At 40.3% G+C, this 22,262-nt stretch overlaps 1 protein-coding gene across 1 annotated transcript in view; it reads right to left on the bottom strand.

Moving 5' to 3' along the window:
* SLC22A15 (solute carrier family 22 member 15) overlaps nt 1-19,633 on the bottom strand; it is a gene marked incomplete at its 3' end in the record, with an annotated part of 34,578 nt that extends 14,945 nt beyond the window's left edge. Inside the window, exons 1-5 of the mRNA XM_082011327.1 lie at nt 19,488-19,633; nt 6,217-6,429; nt 3,001-3,133; nt 1,808-1,972; nt 677-806 (exon numbers count right to left, since the gene is read on the bottom strand). Of these exons, the coding sequence (XP_081867453.1) occupies nt 677-806; nt 1,808-1,972; nt 3,001-3,133; nt 6,217-6,429; nt 19,488-19,574 (728 nt within the window). The 5' untranslated portion in view covers nt 19,575-19,633. The remainder of the gene's footprint in view (nt 1-676; nt 807-1,807; nt 1,973-3,000; nt 3,134-6,216; nt 6,430-19,487) is intronic.
* Nucleotides 19,634-22,262: the final 2,629 nt, after the last annotated feature.

The following is a 22,262-nucleotide window of genomic DNA, read 5'->3' on the forward strand; positions in this document are numbered from 1 at the left end:
ATAGAAGTTGGAAGGAAAAAAGCCTTAAGTTTAAACAGCGGCTAAAGTTATTTTCTTCTTTCAGTTACTGAGATTTTGCTGTAAGGAAGCATATAAGAGCACACTGCATCATAAAGCTTTCAGCACTGAAGTCCACACATACAAAACCCCTACTATCTCAGTAAAGAAGCCTTCTTCTATTCTTTCCTAATCACATTTGAAAAAAGGAAGCTGCCCAATTTTAATTTTGCATGTCACCTTTAAGAATGTATGCACATGCAATTTTGATGCTGTTCCTTCTGTGCAAGCACAATTGTAAGAGAAACGTCACGTTATCACATAACCACAAAAATGTTTCTGTATCTTTTAGCATACTAGACAACAGTTTAGATCATCTACATATACCAGTTAAAGAACAGGATGTGCTTCTACACTCTAGAAATTGTTCCCATCTACAGTAATAATGCATATACGATATGATATACACTTACATTCAAATACTGCAACACTGCTATTTAAAGATAACACAGAAAATGGGGTGGTAGAATTTGAGAGAAATACGTTAGTTATACCATTTCATGCCACCCCAGAAAAGCACCTTGACTTGTTTGGGGGTTTTTTTGGTTTGGTTTTGTTTTTTTTTTAATTTTCTTACTTTTGACATCTTGATGAAACTCAGTTTGAAAAAATAACTTACAGAGATAGAAGAAAGACAACTGTTCCTTCCAGGTTAACCACAACAGCCAGCATCCTCCAGGAACGAATGAAGTAGCCTAGTAAAGCGTACTGGGCAATTCCCACAGCAAAGAACAAGCCACCAATAGATCCTAATATACAATGAAAACCAAAACATCATCAGTCCTTTAAGGAACATTAATTCTCAACACATGGGATCAGACAGAAACTAACTTCATTAAGAAAAATTCACTCAGCAATACAGGTAAAACCACAGGTATTTGACCAAAGAACATTCTGTCCTTCACCCATTCAGGGCAGAAGTTTTATATCTAATTGCAAAGATCAATACAAGCACAAAAAGCACCCTTCTATATCCTCCTCACCCAAAGCCCCATAAGGAATTAAGTCTTGTAATTCCAAATATAAGTATGTTTGAGCTTTCTATGTGTAAAAATACTATAAGCCATTGGAAAATTGGCATTTTTTAGGAATATATAGTATTCATTTGTAGCTCTCATAATTTGTAAGATATTCCATTTTAAAATACTCTCAGTTCTTTGGCACTTGTCACAGGCTAGGTAAGTTAGGCTCCAGTACTGTAACGCGACAATTTATATGTATCACATCTGAAGGACAGCTTCAACACTAGCGACCAAGACAGTTAAGGGTGTCTGTACCTTTTGTTCTAAATTCTAAGGTTGATTACCACATAGGACAACTTTTTTTTTTTAAACATATAAACAATAGTTGTCTCATCTTCCCATCATATAAAACCACTTTTGATTTCTTTGAGAACTGCCAGGAATGAAAGAATTTATATCTAGCATACAAACACTAAGCTCTGCTTAGCAGAGTCCAAAATTCTGATGGCTAGAACTCAGTTATGAACCTTGGATGAGTATTTAGCTGTGTAACATTCACAGGGGATATTTCAACTGGACCTTTGTCAACTTGAGTGATGGAGAAATCTGAATGGCCCCAAGTCATCTACTGTGCTTGTCTAAAGTTCATAATAACAAAGCAGGATTCAAAGGCTGGTCACAGATCCTCAAGCAGACTTAAATTCACAACTGCTATGGTGTTAGCTTTGGTGTGTGAGACTGAAATCTATAGATTCTGACAATAAAGACACTGACACTCAAACTTTTACCTGCTAATGCCCAGTAGGCAGTACCCACACACTCATTCAGTAGAACAAAGGCCACCAGTGACATCCCACCATTCATCATCCCTACCAAGAAGCGAGAGATGGCAAAGAATTCATATGAGGGTGAGAATCCATTTGCAATGGCAAACAAGATGTCAAGGGCAAAGCCTGGAAAACAAGGCAAAAGGTTTCATTTCAGAAGAGTATCTAAAGAAAAACGGAAGCATTTATCAGTATCTTCACATGACATTCAGTGGCATCTGTCCTAAGTATTCACAGTCAACAACTACAACACACTGCTACATACCACAGGCTTGGGCAGAAGTTTAGGTATCTAAAATCAGTATAATAAGGGGGGCGGGGGGGAACAGAAAAGGAGTGGTTTCCAATACATCATTTGCAGTGCTAAACCTTCAAATTCAGTTCACAGCAGATGGTTTTTTCCACCTACTCAGAACTACTGTCTGGCTCCAGTTAAGATGGCTTGATATTTATTCCCATACAGAAGCAACAGATTAAACACATGACCAAATATCTGCTCTCATTCTTGGAAAGTAGTCCATATAAACTAGAGAAATGTTACCAGGGGACAGTACATGGGGAGTTTGCACTGCATAGCAGGACCACCTTTATCTGCTTTGAATGAGGTTGTTCCTTTAAAAAAATAATATATTTTTTAATTCTACATGCTCATCCATTGACACACAACTTTATAAATACATACAGAAAACATCAAGTTTCAAATGCTGTTTGATCTGGGGACAGTAAAAAAGCTTGAGCTTTTTAACACAATGAGGACCACAACTATATAAGAATTAAAACACGCAGACAGGAGATAAAAGGTGCAAATTCCTAGCAGGTTATACGTGCAAGAACATTACTAACAAATTACTAGAAATATTAATTGCAACCTGTGGAGATCCCACAAGCATGACATGCATGAGTGTAGGCTCTTATGGTATGATTACTAAATCCAGAACACCTCCCAGATATTCAGATGGTGACTGAACAGTCAAATATGAATTTCTTGTCCCTACTAATATTCCTGAAGTATATTGGAAGGACAAAAAAAAAAAATCACAGCACACTATTCACTGCTGCAGACCAAGCTCTCCACAGAAACTGCACTTTTGTCACTGATCTTCAGAGACATGACACCTCCCGTTCATTCATTTTTATTAGGTGGCAGTGGTTACCTGTGAGATAGACCTTCTTCCTCCCAAAGCGATCTGAGAGCTGGCCAAATGAGATTGCTCCAACAAACACACCACTGAAGTAAAAAGAACTGGCAGCACTGACTTTGTATGATGTGTTACCAATCAAAAACCACTGGATGGAGATAAAAAAAGGAGAATTATCCAGAATCCAAGCAGTTCACCAACAGCTAGTAGATGGAGGGGGATGACACACACTTCAAGGAAGATCAAACTTTGCCTAAGTCTCCTAAGTATGACATTCAGTCAGTCATCAGATAAGTCACCAAAACACAACTCCTCCCAGACTCACCGGGTCATACTAATCAATTGCACAGTTCCCCCAAATCATGAGCAGTCTTTGGTTCTGAAATCAAGGACAGATCTCTCAGAATACTAACTTTTGCAGCCTTCTCCCACTCTCCCTTTTATTGCCTTTTCTCACATAAATCTATTAGCTTAAATAGACTCAGTCCTACCTCGACATGTGTCACTGCAGTGTGTAGGCATGCTATGCAAAAATAAAAACTGTGGTTTATGTCCAAAGAGAAAACTGCATATGCTCCTCCTCATGAACTGTCCTGTCACTGAGAAACACTTTGGTAGCATTAGACAGGTTTTCTGGTATTGCAAATACTCATCCTTTTTACAGTCTACTTTGTGTCATTTCCAATCCTCCTCAATTCCAAATAGAAACCCAATCTTCATATGTTTGATTCTTACAGAGTTATGTCTCACATTGAACCTGAAGGGAAATTCTTTCCCCCACAAAACTGCAGAATGAAAATATGCCATGCTCTCACTGTTCAAGAGTTATTTCCTTTTGTATTCTAAAAAACTCCACACCTTGCGTTCTTTTCTTTTTCTACTCATCTTGCATCTTGAGATAATGTTTCCTTTTAATGACAGCCCAACTTTCCTTCCTGTGCTGGTAAGCTGGTGATTATGTCATTATCCCTGCAATAACACTCTAATCTTCTCCTCATAATCTTCTCTTCCTCTACCAAAACCCCATTAGATATCCTTTCTAGCAAAGCTTATATTATTTCAAAGATCAGATATAAACTACCTCACCATGAGAACAGAGCCATGCAATTAAACCTCACCAGGATTACAGAGCTGGTAAAACAGAACAAAACAAAATCATTCAGAAGCTCCAAGAAAATAACTTGCTTACTCTCAGTATACACTTCATTTTGAATTGTCACTTTAATGGTGAGGTGTTTACTGATATAGTAGGTAATGTGCCCATAAAGTGTCAAGACTGACAAAATTCAATTCTAAAACTAACCATGTGACCACAAATCTGCTTTTGAAGCTTCTCTAGAATTTAAAAACAATTCCCAGAAAAATACATTTGTATAATAGCATATGACATTACTTTTATCTTGAAACAACGTGGTCAGTTTGTTCTGAGAGCTACAAGAATCTTGCCCTAACTTTTGGTATAAACATTTTAAAAGCTGCCAACACTGAAACCCAGTGACATTAGATGCTTTCTGAATTATTCAGGGATTAAGGGATAATTTGGATGTGAAGCAAATTTGTCCTGCAAATTAATCTCAACAGCTAAGAGGCCTTTCAAAGGGCTCAAGGCCTTTCTCTTCTACATAAAGGATGTTACACATATATTCTTGATATTCATGAATCAAGCTTTTTACATAAGCAATGGTCATGTTATTAGTAAGTGATGCCACAAGATAAGCATTTAAAAAATCCTCTTCAAATGTAGAAAAAGCTTTTTTACACATCAGTAATGAGATTAGATAGTGATGAGATATTCCCCCAAATAAGTGCAATGTCACTAAAGTCTTTATATTTAGTACATAACTTCCAAATATCACACATTCAGCTAACAAATTTTGAAAAAAAAAAAATTAACAGTGGGAAATAATAAAGGCAACAAGATTTTATGCACATGGACCTTTACTGAGAAGTATGTTAAAGAACTTCAAAGCAGAATCTACACAAGTTGCCTTGGGAATTTTTTTTTTTATTTTTCAACTGAATTCTGTTTTTTACCTGCATTTCTTATCTAGGCAACTATATTTTATAAAGATTGCTAGGCATTTTATGTCCTAAAACACTGCTAGGCTCCACAAACATGTCTGGCTTGACAAGTATGAAAGAATAAGAGATTCTTGGATAAATTAAAATGCAAAAAAGAAAAAGCCCAGAGAAAGTTTTAAAACCTTACTGAGCTTTAAATAATGCTTAAATAATCTACTGTCCATTAGGATTTCAATTTAAATAGTGGCATAAGTACTCATATTCTCTCTACTACCAGAATAAGAAGCAATGCCTGTTACACACAACTGCTTGGTACTATTCCAAAGCTGGCAGTTTTTATTAATATGCTCATAACCAATAAAGTTAAGTGCTTTACAGGACTAATTCAGATAGTATTAATGCCTCTGGACAATAGCCATGAATTATCAAGTGGTACTACACTTGAATCAACTGTACAGCTCTAAATTCAGATCTTATAACAGATGCACTTGGGTAGGGCTCTTGCACAGAAGAATTTGACATTAACAGATACTGAAGGCCCCAGGAAGGGCAGGTGTTGCACACATCTGCGCAGAGCCTGAAATAATTTCTGTAGGGACTGTGGCTAGACCATGAAAGAAGACACTTACAAAACACAGAGGCCACACCAATAAAGCTAAAGCTTGTTTTGGGATAGAATGGGGGGAGTTGCTTTGCCCACCTGACTCCTCACTGCTCATGCCTTCCCTCATACCTGGAGTTGCAAAGATTGTAGAAGTCACCTCCTCTCCTGCGGTTCCTCCACTGCTTGCTAACAGCATGATGGTGGCACTACATGCATTTGAACTTAGCCAGAGAATCACAAGAGGTGTCTAGAAAGAGCTCAGGGTCCATAAAGGATTTTTAGCACATTAGTACAGTGAATGGCAAGATTCCAGCTCTATTGTGGAACCAAGCTACAGGATCCAATACATAACTTGCACATGGAAAAGGTGGGAAGTTTTAGAGCAGAACTTTAGTCAAGATCTGTATAGCAAATAAAGCTAGTTCTTGTTGCCAGTAAAGATATGAATAAATCACCTGTTCTCTACCTGGAGGTAGCACCTATTTCATTTGCTATGCAAAAATGCATTAGTATGGAAAAAAGGCGCAGTACAATCAGCCCCCCACAACTGACCAAATAAGATTTACTACTCCCACATGAGGCAGTGAAACACATTTCAGACTTACCTCAGAGACTATTGATGTGAAGCTGCTGCTGAAGTGTACATGCTTATGCACCTCGCTGCCATTGGCAGTCAGAAGCCATTCCCCGAGAGCTCTCTGCTCAGTCACTGACTGGTTGCTATGGCTCTGATTAGCTGATAGCTCTTGGAGATCCCAGTGGTAGGGAGGAATTGCACCCACCAATGCAATGAGGATGGCTTCAGTGGCCACATAGAGCTGGCACGAAAGACAAAAACCAGAGATGCTAAACATACATCCAAGCAATGTATTAAATCAGTATTAAAAAATAGTCCTATTTTATATTCACCTTCCACCACTACGAGATGCCCCCATCTACCAAATATCACACACTGAAGAACCATAACCTCACAACAGTGGTTCCTGCATTTTCTATCTGTTGATTATTACTCTTAAAAAATGACAGGCACACATGTGAATGCATATATGCATTTTTTAATGTATCTACACATTTATACAGACACACAAGGTCTAAATACAGTGATTAACATCTGGCTTTAAGAAAGAATAAATAAAACTGCTGGAAAACCAGACATTTCAAGCCTGGTCTAGAGCTAGGTCACTGCTGCTTGCTCAGAACAACATTAACAGGCCACTGCTTTAACAGTCTACACTACAACTCCATCTTAAAACCCAGTGTGTTTAGACCTGTTTGAACATAGAAGTGCCACAAGTTCTGCAACAGAAGACAAATGATAAAGCCTGACAGACAAAAGGAGTTGTTGGTTACAACACAAAGAGCCCCCCAGGCTCCAAATAAAACTGCCTCTTGTCTTAAGCCCTCACTGAGGAACAATAACTCAGCACAGTATCTTCTGACAAAAAAAAAAAAGATCCTGTTGCTTCACCTGCTTACTACTTCCTCCATAAAAAACCCTCAGCCATGCCACTCCATTCCTCAAACCTTGCTTCAGCCACCTCCTGAACACAGTCCTCCTAGCACCACCTCTGTATGTTCTTGGGAAGAATGTACTCACAGGAAGTGTGTTCTCTCAGAATGTTGCTACACAAATAATTCTCAAAACTGGGAAGACCATAGATAGGCACAAAAAAAGGAGTCTGAGGATCTCTGAATTCTGATGCAAACAACACCAGACAATCTGATTCTGTGCTGTACAACAGCCAAGCAGAGTTAGACCCAGATCTAAATAAGAATTACTGCTGAATTAGCATAGATACCAGAGTTACTACCTGAAAGCATTTTCTTGCCATCAGCTCCTTTTTGCATTCTACATGATAAACTGCTACTGTAGTGGCAGGAGGTAAATAACTTAAAAAATCATTATCTTTCCTTTTTTAAATATAAAATTACAAAATATCAAATTTGGTAATTTGATATTTCAAATATTCCAAATTTGTAATATGTGGAAGAAAAGACACAGTCTGTTAACTATGTTATTATTTAAGCTAAAGAACAACTTCCAGATAGACAAGGATGAGAAGTTAAAAGATCTCATGTGCGCAAGAAGGCAATGACTAAGATTACATGGAGAAAGAGGTGTTAAAAAGCTGAGTGGCCATGTTGCTAGGGATGTATGGATACAGTATTCTGAAGAACAGTTTGAAATTACTGAGAAATAAGAATTACAGGTCATGGTCTGTGGTATGTCCCTGTACTCTGACTTGCTCAGACAATTCTGTGTCAGCACTAAGTGATAATATCCTTGCTTTTGTCTTGTGAAATAAACATATTTTTGAAGTAGTTCAGGAAATGAAATCCTCAAGGCATAACGCTTTTCATTTTTGCTCTAGGTGAAACCCACCCCAGCTACAAAAAACTAAATTGAAAAATAAGTGATTGCAGGCACACAAAGAAACCCTACAGATATTTTTTCAATAAAAAAAAAAATTCAGCCTTAAGCATCCTAGTGGCTGCAGCAAGCAGGGATATAACAAAGATAGAAACACTTTCAATTGATCTGCTGAATCAGAAAAATGTATGAAGATGGAGACATGTTTTGATGTTATCAAATAGTATTGTTCTATATTCAAGTTCACTGGAGAAACTGCTGATACAAGACTGTTTTTCTTAGTGATCATTTGCATTGTACTTTGGGTAACAGGTATGGTAAACTCTCTTCATTTCATTGCAAAACCCAAAACCAAACCAAGGCCCACAAAACACAGCCCAAAATTCATTTATAATTCTGAAGACCAGAAGCACTTTCTGAAATTGGCCCTTAACATGATGAAGCAAACTCTAAACTTAAAGAAATTCAAATTACAGTTTTTAATCACTCAAGTGAGAGGCAGGAATTTGTTAATGAATCTGGAAATCCTCCCATAAGAATTCTAAATGCTTGCACTTACCAGTAACATACTTGTGTAGACTGGTGACCAATACAAAATGCTATCAAATCAAATAGAAATATATATAACATAAGATATAAAATGCCTATATTATATGCACTTTGGCAAACAAAGCCCTTAATTTTCTAATTTTTTCTATAACCCAGGTCAAGTCAAATTTATGTCATTTAATGTATCCCTTCTATTCAGAAAACATTTTAATTGGCTCTATATGGATGTTAACAGTCCCCTATGAATTCCCTGCACTGATCTGTATTAATCAAGAGGAATACCAAGCACAGGGGGAGGAGGCAGCAGCTCATAGTCACTGATGATGAAATGCTAAGAATTTTGTTAGTTTGGTTTAAGTTTTTCCTGTTTATATTCTCTGTAGGTTAAAATTTTACAGTCTGTCTAGATTAGAAGTCTATGGTGTAGGGAGATTTATTGAAAGGCAACACTTTAATAACCTGTAAACTTTTACTTCCTCTGCTAAGTAGAAGGAATTCTAGTCAGCCATTTACAGCTATTTCTTTAACAGGTTTTGAAATAAACTTAAAATTAATGTTTAAATTAATATTAATAGAAATGCCTGGAATGTCTTGACCAGCTTTCTTGGTGTTCATTTTCATAATAAATTATTTCCAAGAAAAATGTAGAATCGCTAATAAGACTAGCAAGGGAGGGGGAGGAAGAGCTTAGATTCTTTTGTGTATAATGAAAACACACACACAAAAATATTTAAGAACCTCTTTTGGACCCTATAATTTACCCATTATGAAGCAGAACCAAAAAACAAAAGCAAAACTTAAATTCTACTAAGTGCTTTCAACCTTTTCAATTAGCTCATCAGCAATTTACAACTAGCCTGGTCATTCTAGACAAATACCAGCTGAAACATTCACTGTTGAACGAAATAGTGAATAAGCCACTAACTTCTGACCTTTCACATATAGAAACATTAAAACTGCACCATGAGGAAAGACAGAAATTAAGGAAGAACACGAATTACCTTGCTCTGGTAGAAGCCTATGATGAAGAGATGGTTACATTTTAGGATTAGAGTCATTTCTCCTGAACCCATGACAAGCCGCTGAAAAGCTGGAGAGCCACCTTATTTCTGAAAGTCTGATGATCTCATCTGCTCTGAGTTATTTCAAAAGGATGATTTCACATGATTTTTTTCTCTTCTCAATAACTCTTATGTAGAAAAGCCCTAAAACATCTTCCTGCTGCAAAATTATTATCTGCTCCTGACAACACACTCTTCTACCAAAGTAACTTTCCCCCTCTTGGTAGCACAATAAGAGAGAACACCACAAGACAGAAGGAAAGGCTGTTGTAGTTAGAGCACAGAATCACCATGTGCAGAAGAACACAATGTAATCTCTCAGACACTTAACAACCCCAACCCCACTCTGACAGTAAATATTCCCCATGAAGAAAGTAACCACTGTTGATTATTACCTGTGTCAATGACAGAGAGGACACACTTTAAAAGAATGTAGGGTTTCTATAGAGAAACTGAGAAAACCTACCCAATTTAGAGTTTTTCAACCTTAAAATGTAGGCCTCCAGAATCCACAGAAGAGTCCAAACCCTGTCCAAACCCATACATAACTTTATTCCAGAAATTCTTTAACATCTACATGGAAAACTAACACTGTACAGCAAACCACAACTCAGAGCCTCGTTTCCTGCAAGTTTGCAGAAAATGTGCCCTAAGCTTCCCCTTCTTATCTGTTCCAAACATCCGAATGCATACATCTCAACTCTGTTTCATGCTCAGTATCATTCTGGTGGGCAATGGCAGGAGTAGGGCTTTGGTGCTCCTTCTGCTCAGACTGCCAGCCATGTGCCAGTCAGTCAGGTGACGGCTGCCACCAAACAGCACATGCACAGACAAGGCCTGCTTTACTTCCCATCAGCACAGGCAAACATTTGAGTCTCAAGAGCAAATAACTTCATCATACAAGTTTTCCGCAAAGACAGTCCAAACAGTAGCCAACTTCTCTCTACATACCTTTGCCTGACAGGGCCATGGGAATGCTGCACACACCTTGTACCTGTACTCCTGCCCACCTAACAGTGACAAAACCAGCATTGGTGATAGAACTGCAGGACGCATTACCTAGGATCTCACCTCCTCAGCTCAAGTTGCTTTAATAATTATTTTGTAGTCTATTACAAGAAAATTCATCTACCCTTTTTCTGCCAACATGCAGAAGTGACCTTTACCAACAAAATTTAGTTAAGTACTTTCAGCTCTGCACTTTTTTCACTAGTGTCATCCTAGAGATCCTGTATTTCTAGGTAAATTGACACCATCTGAGATTTCAGTTACTGTCAATGACCCAAGACAGAGGGTATGTCAGAGTCTGCTTATAATTGGAGAAGAAAACAGAAGGTAGAATGCAGACAGTGACAAAGGAAAGTCAGAAAGTTCCACAAAGGGGTCTCCAAGAACAAAACAATATTCTTCATACAACAAGATCACATGAGTGAATTTAATTCTGAAGACACATGCTTCATTAAATTGTGACAATAGCATTAGATTCTTCTACCTCCTCCATCACCCCATTCTCCCAAACAAGAATAAACAAGTAAGAACTTACCATCAGGAGACAGGTTGCTATCACTTTCTGCAAGCCAGATTTCTTCACAGTGCTATAGATATATATGATGAGCTTGCTGTTAAGAAGTCAGCTGTCAGTCTTGCACTGAAGCAAAGTCTTGCAAGACAGTTTGCTCTGGGACAGATGAAAACTTACAGCATTGAAAAGAGCTCAACAGGATTCCTCTATCAGTCTCTTGCTTAAAGTAACACCTAGTGTGTTACGTACCACAGAAACATTAAAAATTGCCATAAATACTTTTTTTCTTCAAAATAATATAGGAGGTACAAGCAATGCACATGATCCTAAGGAGACCTTAGGATCTCACACATTACTTACACATAAAGTTCCAGTTCCTCTCTGCCAAAAATGCACACACAGTGGTAAGTTAGAGAACCAAGCACCAAAATTATGAAAAGCACTATAAATACTACTTCTGCTTGAACAGGAATATTCAAGAAGACTCCTCAGTTGAACACCAGCTATACAGTTTCATGAATACCACATCAGAAGTGCCACTCCCCTCTTCTGATGTAAAGAAGGACTTATAGGAGAACAAAGAAAAGAAGTACCAGAAGTTCCTATTTCAGTTTATGAAGATACTATAAACCAAGCCAGGACTGAACCGTCTCACTGGCATTATAGGATAACATGAAGTAAAAGTCAACAACTTCTGGTAAAAAAAAAGCAGGCTTTATGGACTGACAAGTATGTCAGAGTTTAGTCCTGCTTTCACAAGCATGATTATTCTTCTGCCTGCATTTCATCTTTGTTCTCCTTTCTGTCCATATCTTCCAACCTGCTTTGGCTACCAACATATTTTGAGTCACAGTGCATACCATGAGATCAAAGTTCACACCTTAGCATGCTGGTTTGGGACACTGCCAAAGAATATTGGGTGAGCATCTTGGTCTCACAGAGGGAGTTCTGCTAAGTCTCTAAGACCACATTCTCAGCTGTGCCTGGACTTCCTCACTACCAAATGACAAAAGCATTTAACTTGGTAAAAGGGTACAATAAAAGCATATACTGATTACTTCAGACATTTCTGCTATTTAAGTATCCAGACTAAAAGACATTGCCAACATTTTGTATAAGCTGCTTTCATTCATCTATTCATTTTAAGGACTTGCCTGAGGACAAGCAATTGGATCTACTTGTGCTTTGTTGCCCTTTTTTTAATTAAAAAAGTCTTGGATTTACTGCTATTTTAGAGCAACACGATGCTCCAGAATGGAAGAACAGTTTTTTCCAATTGTGGTGAAACTTGCTAAACCACTGATTTTCAACTTACAGCCTACAGGCCTCAGAAGTCCCTGAATTGCTTCTTAAAATTCTGGGAAAAATAATCAAGAAAAACAAAGGTGTCAGCAGCCTTAAATTTACTGTACAAGGATTTAACATCTTCAGTGTTAAGATGTCTTGCGGTGAGGTTAAGAAGTCTGTGGGGGGGGTCTGCAAATTGAAAGAGACGGAAGAGGTCTGGTCTTTCTATATTTTTAAAGACACCAATAAGCAAACAGCATTCCACAAACAGAAAGCTGCAATAAGCTATGCATACAACTCTTCAGCTTTCCTTAACCGGGGATCTCAAAAGCTTCATTGTGCCTTCCAAGGCAAATTCTTAACACCCTTTCCACCAAGCCCACCAGAATCAGGAAAATGACTAGGGGAAGAGAGATACAATGTTTAACCAGTTTAAGTCCCAAGCTTAGTCACAGATCATATTGTAAACAAACAAGACCTAGAAAACAGATGCTATTACTCCAGAGGGACTCCAGTCGCACTGAGCTGGTACTCGCAAAAAGCAAGTGGGGGTTTTACTTAGTGCAAACAATGCACATGAAACACTATATCACCTATAAATAGAAGTAGTTATATTAACTACTCAGTTGAAAAATAAACATTTGTGAGCACAAAACTTTATTTGGGTCAGAAATAAAGAGCAACAATCATGTGCAACCTAGAAACAATTATTCTGAGTTCAATTACATATCCACCAGTTTATCGCCTGAGAGAAAAAGAAATTAAGAGTCTCTAAAAATGGCGGAAGTGGCAGTGAGGACAGCTGTGATGATGTGGCTTGTTAGTGGAAAAATACAGGTAATTTATTGCCTACAGAGCATAGGAAGTTAGAGACCGTGTGTACACATGAGCAGAGAAAGAGGAAATTGAGATAATATGTCATAATACAAATATTTTTAATCCATAGTCTTTGCTATCCAGTGGAATTATGCTTGCTAACTCCCAGGCTCATCTTCTGAGGGTACCCAAACAACAGACTGGCTACATGGATTGTTTCAACAGAGTTTGCCAGGCTGAAAGCCATCTTGATTAATGGCAGAAGATGGGATTGCTTCAGCTCCCACTGAATCCAAATACCATCCCATTGTACAAAATATTCTTATTAACAACAACTTTGTTAATAATATTAAAACATCCCCCCATATGTTTTACCCACACTCCATATGAAGATGCCAGTCACCATTGACACACTGCCTCCCAGGAACCTTCCATTCCTAGTTGTTAAAAAGACCCTGCAAAAGCAAGGCATTCAGCACAGCTAGAGTAAAGCACCCCAGAGCTAGTTTCTTCTGACAACTTCACTCGTTACACAGTATGTAGTGATCTGAGAAGAGCAAGACGACCTGGCACACCTTGCTCGTGTTTCTTCTATACCTCAAGCTTGCTCTGATCATACATTTCCCCTGCATACAAGCATAAATTTAAAGTTTAGCTTTATGGATGATGCACACATTTGGATTAAGACACAATGTAATTTTGAGGGAAGATGGAGATATAGGCAGCTGATAAGGGATTCATGACTCCCCTCCACTCAGGAATATTTTTGGAAAAAATGATAGCAATTTAGCTATTTAAAATTAATTGGCAAGGAAGCAGTTATTAGAATTTAGGCTTCTGCATTATATCTGAGAGTTAAGGACCCCACTGCTAATGAAGCATGTCACAACTCAGCATTGTTATTTCAGGTTTTATGCAGAACACAGTGCAATGTCTGCATCAGCTGCATTCATATTTTTAAAGTTATAGTTATAATATCAGAAAAGATAAATCATTGTTTCTTTTAAGGAACAGTTAAGGATCTGAAAGAAGTAATTACACAAAGACAGATCACACTGTCTTGACTACATTTCTGATTCTTCTGTTTTATTTACCGAAGGCCACTAAAGGACCAAGGAGTCTTGGTTAGCATCTAAATCACTGAAATGAAATGTAACATGTGACCAAAGCACTACCTTTTTTTCCTTAAAAGATTTCCCCCCACCCAACTGGAATAAATGGTAGGATTGGTCTTCACTTAGAAGTTCCACCAACTTCCAGGTAGAAATATTCTTAGCTAAATGAGTAGCAGCATATCTTTCTGTGTAATTAGTTTACATACGTACACCCACCTAGTTTATTTTTCTTCCCAAGCAGGAATAAGCTATACCGGAATAAGCTATACCAGAACAAAGAATTCAATTCAGTGAATCTGCTACTCTAAAAGCCTTCATCACTTCTAGAAGGCAGGCAATACCATCCTTTAGCATAAGTATGTTCTCAGTAAGATACAATGCACAACAAGATGTGGGAATACAAAGTTTACCTCAAGAGATAAATTTTGGCCCCTACTTCTTACGTTTGCATTCATGCCGCATTTGAGCCCACACTTCATGTAAGTGGCTGCACATATTTGACGCACGTTCTGCAACTGCTTTCTTGAGAATCAGAGTGACTTAAAACTCTTACTTCTCCCATAGACATAAAAGAAAAAAGCCAAACAGTGAAGTAATCAAAGTGAAGGAAAGTCACACAGCAATTCTGTAAATCCTTTTTATATCTGCTACCTTGTTTACATACCTTACAGGTACTTATAGTTGAACTATGTCTAAGTTACAGTGCAAGTAACTTTGGGTAAACAGCATGCTTGTCATGAAGCCCCCAGAACACCTTCAGCACCCTATACTAGCAATTGTAATGCAATTCGTGTAATATCCATCTCTTTCCTTAATTGTAAATTGCTCATTACATTTCAAATTTGTTTTGCACTTTCTATTCAGATAAAGTCCTAATAACATACCTCATCAAGGACTGGGAGTAAGCTGTCCAATTTATGATCAATTCTGGCTAGTTCAAAGAACGGCTTAATAGACTCAAGCAAACTTAAGTATTAAAAGAAGATTCAGTGACAAAGTATTTCATTACTGTCATTACAACTACAGCATGATGTCTCATGCCATTAAAGAGGTAGAATGCGTACAGAGGGGTAGATAAGAAAAGTCAAGAAACAGAGTTAAACAGGGCTATGTATGGGATCACATCTGTATCATATCTGAAGACAGACACCAAACCATTTCTTTCAAATTATTTCTAAAGATTTGGGATGAGCCTACCCTACTTAAGCCACATGTCCCAGAACCTGCTTTCCCTCAAAACATTTGTGCAGATGGGCTGATTAAAAAGCAGCTTTCTGCATTGGGATATTCAAATGAAGTCATACATGATCTTGCTGTCAACAGCAAAGAGATGTTAGCAGCACCACTCATTACAGCTGCACTGCATCAAGAACACCTTTGCATAACAGGAATGCATTTGATAGTAACTTGATGTTACCATCTTAACTGTTTTTCCATCTTCCTTGCAGTTAGTAATGAGTCCCTGAGATGGAGGGAAGCACCATGCTTGGTAATTATGCATAGTGCCATGCAATGCACATCACCCAATTTTAGGCAAAGTCTTTTTCAGCTCTGCAAACAAGACTTCCTCTTTAAACTCTAACATGTTTAACAGCCTTTTAATAGACATATAGTAGGAGCGCACTTCCATTCTCAGATTTCTGCAGGTTCCGTTTGGACTTGGGCAATCCTGTAGCTTAGATTCACTGGCAAGGCAAACCTCTTTCAACTGCATATGCTGAGTCCCAAGAGACCACAAAACTTTTTTTTTTTTTTAATATGCTTGTACACTCACAAAGATCTGATCAAGATGGGCTATTTTAGCTAATGTTGCTACACACACTAAACAAACACCAAAAGACACCATTCTTTAATAATGCTTCAATATAATTTCTTCAAAAGGTAGTGAGCACCTTCCTAGTAATCAAGCAATAGCGTCAAGCAATTACTTTTAGTTCAAAGTCCCAAGTATTTTAAGAGTTATGAGGTCCCTTTATTCCTCCCTCATTCTCTTAAAGAGAAATCTGGAAATGCAAGACTAATGCATCCTCAAATTCAGATCATTAGTCTACTCCCACATTGTTCAAATTAAGTCCAGTCTTTGTGTAATTCCATAGATTTTGGAAAAAATGTTTCTCTACATTAGCTGTTATCACTCCATTATAAAGTTAGCAACCACTGCTACAGGACATTCCTAAAAATCTTCCAAAGTCCTATTAAGTTGGTAGTGAATAAGCCAGGCATACCTTAATACAGTAACATCTCAACAAGTTAACGAATAACAGCAGCAGGTAGCAGAGGAATAATATAAATCAGTGAAGAAGTGAAGATGAAAGAAGCAGCCCACAAGACTTACACTTCACCTAGTTTTACACTGATGACATACAAAAACATTTTTCTGACTACAGGCAACCTGGAGGTTTTTTGCCAGTGTCAGTAAGCACAGGTCGAGTACCAGTTCACTCAAGCCCACATGAAAATTGAGAATCATGTGGAAAGTCTCACCCATACAGACACAAGTACAACTTGCCTCAAAGAAGTTCTGAGCTAAACTGTGTTTATAATTAGAATTCAGAGACCAGATACATTGGTATATCAGTAAGGCCACATGGTAGAAGTAGTTTACTGTAGAAATTTATGAGAAGAAAAACACTAAGATGAGGGAAAATACCTATAAAGTGTGAAACTCAAGAGATTAGAAACATACAGAGGTGAAAAAGCACAAAAGTCTACAAGGAAAGCAAGACCATCTGCTGGGAATCTTACAGGGCAGGGAAAGGAGAGAGTTTAAGCTGAGTATATTAGCATCAGCGATTCAGGGACTTGACACAGCAAAGACAAAAAGAGTTTTCACCTATGTGGTATTCTTATCTTTAAGAATGTAGAAATATTTTTTATACCACTAAGCCAATGTGACAATACTCCCAACTGAGGGAGCACATGGGAAGGGACAGGGAAACGAACAATTAGATGGAATAATCAGTCCATGGCGGAGCCAGTGACATAGACTAACCGGAGGTCTCATTCTGCAGCCAGACGCTGCATCTAATCCTCTAAAGGAGCCCACAATTACCTAAATCTACATCACACACACACACCAGACACATGACTTACCTTTGTGTCTATCCTCCAAAGACTGACAATAAACCAACCAAAAGACTCACACCAGTCGTGGAACCTGCCTTCAGTCTTGCTCTTGCACATCCCAGTGACACATTATATAACTTGGCACCAACAAAGGAACACCAAAAGCAATCAACCACCCAAGCAGGAACCAGCTGTGTAAGTCCAAATCTATTCATGGACTGAAAGACAACAAGCTTCATACCTAAAACCCTTACAAACTCCTGCGCCTGCATGATCTGAAGCAAAGAAAATATATCAGTCAGGGAACGACCCTCATTGGTATAGTCCAAGAATTAAAGTTAACATGAGAAGAAAAAAACAGATCTGCAAACCTGGTACTTTTCTTTCTTTAGTTATTCTGAATTAGTTCCAGGATTTGCAAAGATCTTTCTTTACTTCTCCCATGAGAAATGCAAATTAATCCATTAAAAAGAAAACAAACAAAATCATAACAGAACAGCTGACCCATACTAATTCCAACTCTGGCAATACAGAGCACTTGTCATGGTTGCAGTTTGTGCCAGAACATGACCAGCACTGGAAGAAAAAAATAACTACTGCTTCCTTAATCTCTAATCTTCAGTGAGCATACAAATTATCTTGCCAGTCAGCCAGTAGAACAAGCTCTAAGCAATGTCTAATTTTAAAGGATTAATCAGATAAATCAGTTAAAAAAAGTGAGCTAGAGAAACAGTACACGGAAACAGAAACCTACAAAGCTTTTGCTGTTCATCATCATAGCTTTGCAACCAAGTACAGAGATCCCAGCTGACAGAACTGGGCATCTAAATTTTCTTTGGTCATTTCATAAAGCTTCTTAATACTTCTGTCAGTCTCACAGCTGCCAGAAGAAAACATCTTCAGTCTCACAGCTCATGACCTGGAAGTTCTTCATTACTACAAAATGCCACTCAGCAGAGGCAGGAGGATACAAAGTTCCCTTCATCCCTCCTGCAGCTGCTAAGTTTCCACAGTGGCAGTAACCCAGCATGTGTCAGCCTGGCTGAATTCACTACGATTAAGTTTTTGAAGAGTTAACGTGGTGTAAACCAAACTTCTGACAGATTCAAACTATACTTTATGCCTAGGCCTGACTGCGAAGGTGCATATATTATCCTCATCTCCCCTCCTCACCCACACAGGAATAGACACAAAGAAGCAAAGACAACAAACCTGGTTGCAGAGCACACCACTTGATCATGCAGTGTCTGAATTGTATTGTATCACTCAGTTGTTCCTTTGGACTCCATTTTAATCACAAAACTTAAGAGAGTTCCAGTTTTGTATTTCAGAGAATACAAACCTGACCACCCAAAATGTCGAGCCTTGTCCAAATACCTAATGCAGAGACACTGCTCCTACACTGAGTTAAGGCAAGGCAAACCAAAGTACCATAAGCAGTCATAGCCTATCAGCAGAGAGCTCTATACACAGAAGTATCAGTGACCACCTACAGCTTTTCAAACATTTCCACCACAAACAAGCCACATGCAACCTAGAAACCATCAGCCTAGACCACTAACTCTAAGTTGTGTAGGATTCCCAGCAGTCTCTGGCAGAAGTCACTCTCTTCTAGTCTAGCTCATAGAAATCTCAGTTTAATTTCACTTCAACCAGCCTTTCACCTGACAAACTACATACTCCTGATTTGCTCACTAAGCGACACAAGGCATAACACCTCAGGCAACGTGGCACATATGGCACCAGCCATTTGCCCCAAATTCCCTCTGCAGAAGTTCACTCTGCCTTTGGACAGAGGTCACCTCTGCCCCAGGAGCACTGCAAAGTGCTGCAGGCTACATCCAGAGCAGACCAGTTACTGCCACCAGCAGCCCGCAGCACAAGGGTTCCAACACCAACCTTCACACCAGGCAACACTCACCACAGGCACACCCATCCAGCCACTTGAGGGCAACTGCCCACAGCACCCGCATTGTGCTAGTGGGGTCATTCCCCTCCCAGCACTGCCTCCCCCACGGGTGATCCCACGCGAGTCAGGGCGCTGCACCCCACCCTTAGGAAAGGGGCGGGAGGGGAGGCGACGTCTCACCTGGAGAAGCACAGCCAGCAAGACGCATAGATACACCTGGTAGGGCCCCATCTGCCCCACCAGCGGGAACGCCTCCTCCACCTCCATCCTGCTCCCCACCCGCCGCGTAGCTCCTACGAGCGGCCGCCGAGGAGCGCATCCCCGGCCCGAGGCGGGGCGCGGAGCAACGGCCGGGCCCTCGCGTAGGAGGAGGAAAGGGCGGGAGGCGCGAGGCGGAGCTCATGCGCAGGCGCCGGGGAGAGCCGCTAGGAAGCCACCCGCCCAGGGACGCACGCGCAGCCTTCCCCAGCGCCCGGCAGGGAAGCGGAAGCGCAATGGCCAGCGCATCGCCGTTATGAGCGTTGGCGCATGCGCATGCCCCTGTTTTAAATAGTGTGGGAGGGGGAGGAAGGGGTGTTCCTGTGCTCGCCATGAGGCGAACACGGGGGAGAGGGGCGGTGTGGAGTGTGGGAGGGGTTCGGGATGTGGGGTTGTGAGACGCGTGTGAGGGGTGAAACGTCTGTGCGGGCTGCGTGAGGTGGGGGGTGTGAGGAGGTTTGCGAGAGGACTGAAGGGTTTTGGGAGGGGTGCCGGGAGGGCAGCGCGGAGGTGCCTTGGGCAGATGGGTTGCTTATAGCGAGCGGGCGCAGGACTGGAGAGGTGGGTACTAGGCGGAGGGGGGTGGTGTTCCTCTTGAGGTGGAGCAGCCCTGGTCAGCTCTTTGAAAGGGGAAAGAGGCATTACTCCGGACCCTTGGGTAGACCAAGGCAGTGTGCTGTCCCTCCTGCTCTGGGTCCGTGCTAGCGAGGTGGTTCTGGGTTTTATGGCATTCTTATGGCATGCAGTGCAGCAGCTCAGCTCAGATCCAGTCTCATCATAAGAGCACAGCTGAGTTGCAGCCTGTGCTGAGTGGGTTTGCACCTCCACTGAACAGTGTTAGCCCTGTGCCTGGGAAACTGTACCCACATAGTGTACGCTGCTTAAGCAGGGCCCCTAAATGCTGACATAACCTCAGCTGTGGAATATTCTGTAATTATAATTCATAGCATACCTGCTGGTAGTTGAAAAAAACCCAAAATTTGACATGAGACTTAAGTAGGTGCCACTAGAGTTCAGTCCTGGATCTCCCCAGATCTTGCTGTTCTTGATTGAACGCCTAGTGAGGACATGCCTCTGTCTTTTACAACTTTCATAAAACTGTAATACCTGCCATGTGCTTTATGAAAAGTATTTACCATTTATTTGGGGAGCCTCTATTGTGAATGCGTGGTACAAGTTCTTGCTTAGCGGTAATGAGGCTGGTTTTGTGAAGGAAGGTGAACTCTACTGAGTAGAAAGGAATATAAATATATCTGTGAAATAATAATATCCATGCAAAGTGGTGATGAGGTTTTCATGGTCCATTTTCATTCCACCGTTACAATAAAGCTCCAAGAACAAGAAACAACTTAGACTGCTGAGACTTTTTTACCTGGTGGTACCAAAAAGCAGCAGCAATGTCTTTATGCTTGTGGCTTTTATTGTATGAACAACAGCTGGAGAAAAAGGAAGACAGTTGTGTCGTGAGATGTGACCTTTAGGGCCGTGCCAGGAGCCTGGGAAATAATACCATTTCCTTGCTGTAAAAATCTCAGCAAATTGACAAGCATCAAAGCAATTTACCCTTAATATGAAAGTCACCTTTGCCCTAAGCACTTCTTTTCATATTTGAGGCTTAGTACAGACAGATTAAAGGCAAAACAGCAAAGGATTTCTGAAATGTCAGGACCTTTTTGGTGTTCATCCAACCACACTCGTCTCATTTTATTACTCGACTAAGATGCAGAGGAGGTGTCCCTGTGCTCAGAATCACAGAAACACAGTATCACAGAATGGTAGGGGTTGGAAGGGACCTCTGAAGATAATCGGGTCCAACCCCTCAGCCACAGCAGGATCACCTAGGGCAGGTTGCACAGGAACGCGTCCAGTCAGGTTTTGAAGGCCTCCAGAGAGGGAGACTCCACAAGCTCTGGGCAGCCTGTTCCGGTGCTCCATCACCTTCACAGGAAAGAAGTTTTTCTTCATACTGAGGTGGAACTTCCTGTGCTGCAGTTTATGCCCATTGCCCCTCGTCCTATCACTGGGCACTACTGAAAAGAGACTGGCTTCATCCTCCTGACAGCCACCCTTCAGATACTTATAGACATTGATAAGGTCCCCTCTCAGCCTTCTCTTCTGCAGACTAAACAGCCCCAGGTCTCTCAGCCTTTCCTCATACGAGAGATGTTCCAGTCCCTTAATCATCCTGATAGCCCTCTGTTGGACTCTCTCCAAAAGTCCCCTGTCTCTCTTGAACTGGGAAGCCCAGAACTGGACACAATACTCCAGATGAGGCCTCACCAGTACAGAGTAGAGGGGGAGGATAGCCTCTTTCAACTTGCTGGTCACACTCTTCTTAATGCACCCCAGGATACCATTGGCCTCCTTGGCCACCAGGGCACATTGTCGTTCCATGGATAACTCATTGTCTACCAGGACTCCAAGGTCCTCCTCCATGGAGCTGCTTTCCAGCAGGTCAACCCCTAACCTGTACTGGTGCATGGGGTCGTTCCTCCCCAGGTGCAGAACTCTACACTTGTCCTTGTTAAATTTCTTGAGGTTCCCCTCCGCCCAACTCTCCAGTCTTTCCAGATCCCGTTGAATGGCCGCACAGCCTTCTGGTGTATCAGCCACTCCTCCCAGTTTTGTATCACCAGCAAACTTGCTGAGGGTACATTCCAACCCTTCATCTAGGTCATTGAAGATGAAGATGTTGAA

The sequence above is a fragment of the Phaethon aethereus genome (assembly GCF_964289735.1).
Source record: "Phaethon aethereus genome assembly, chromosome: 1".
Lineage (NCBI taxonomy): Eukaryota > Metazoa > Chordata > Aves > Phaethontiformes > Phaethontidae > Phaethon > Phaethon aethereus.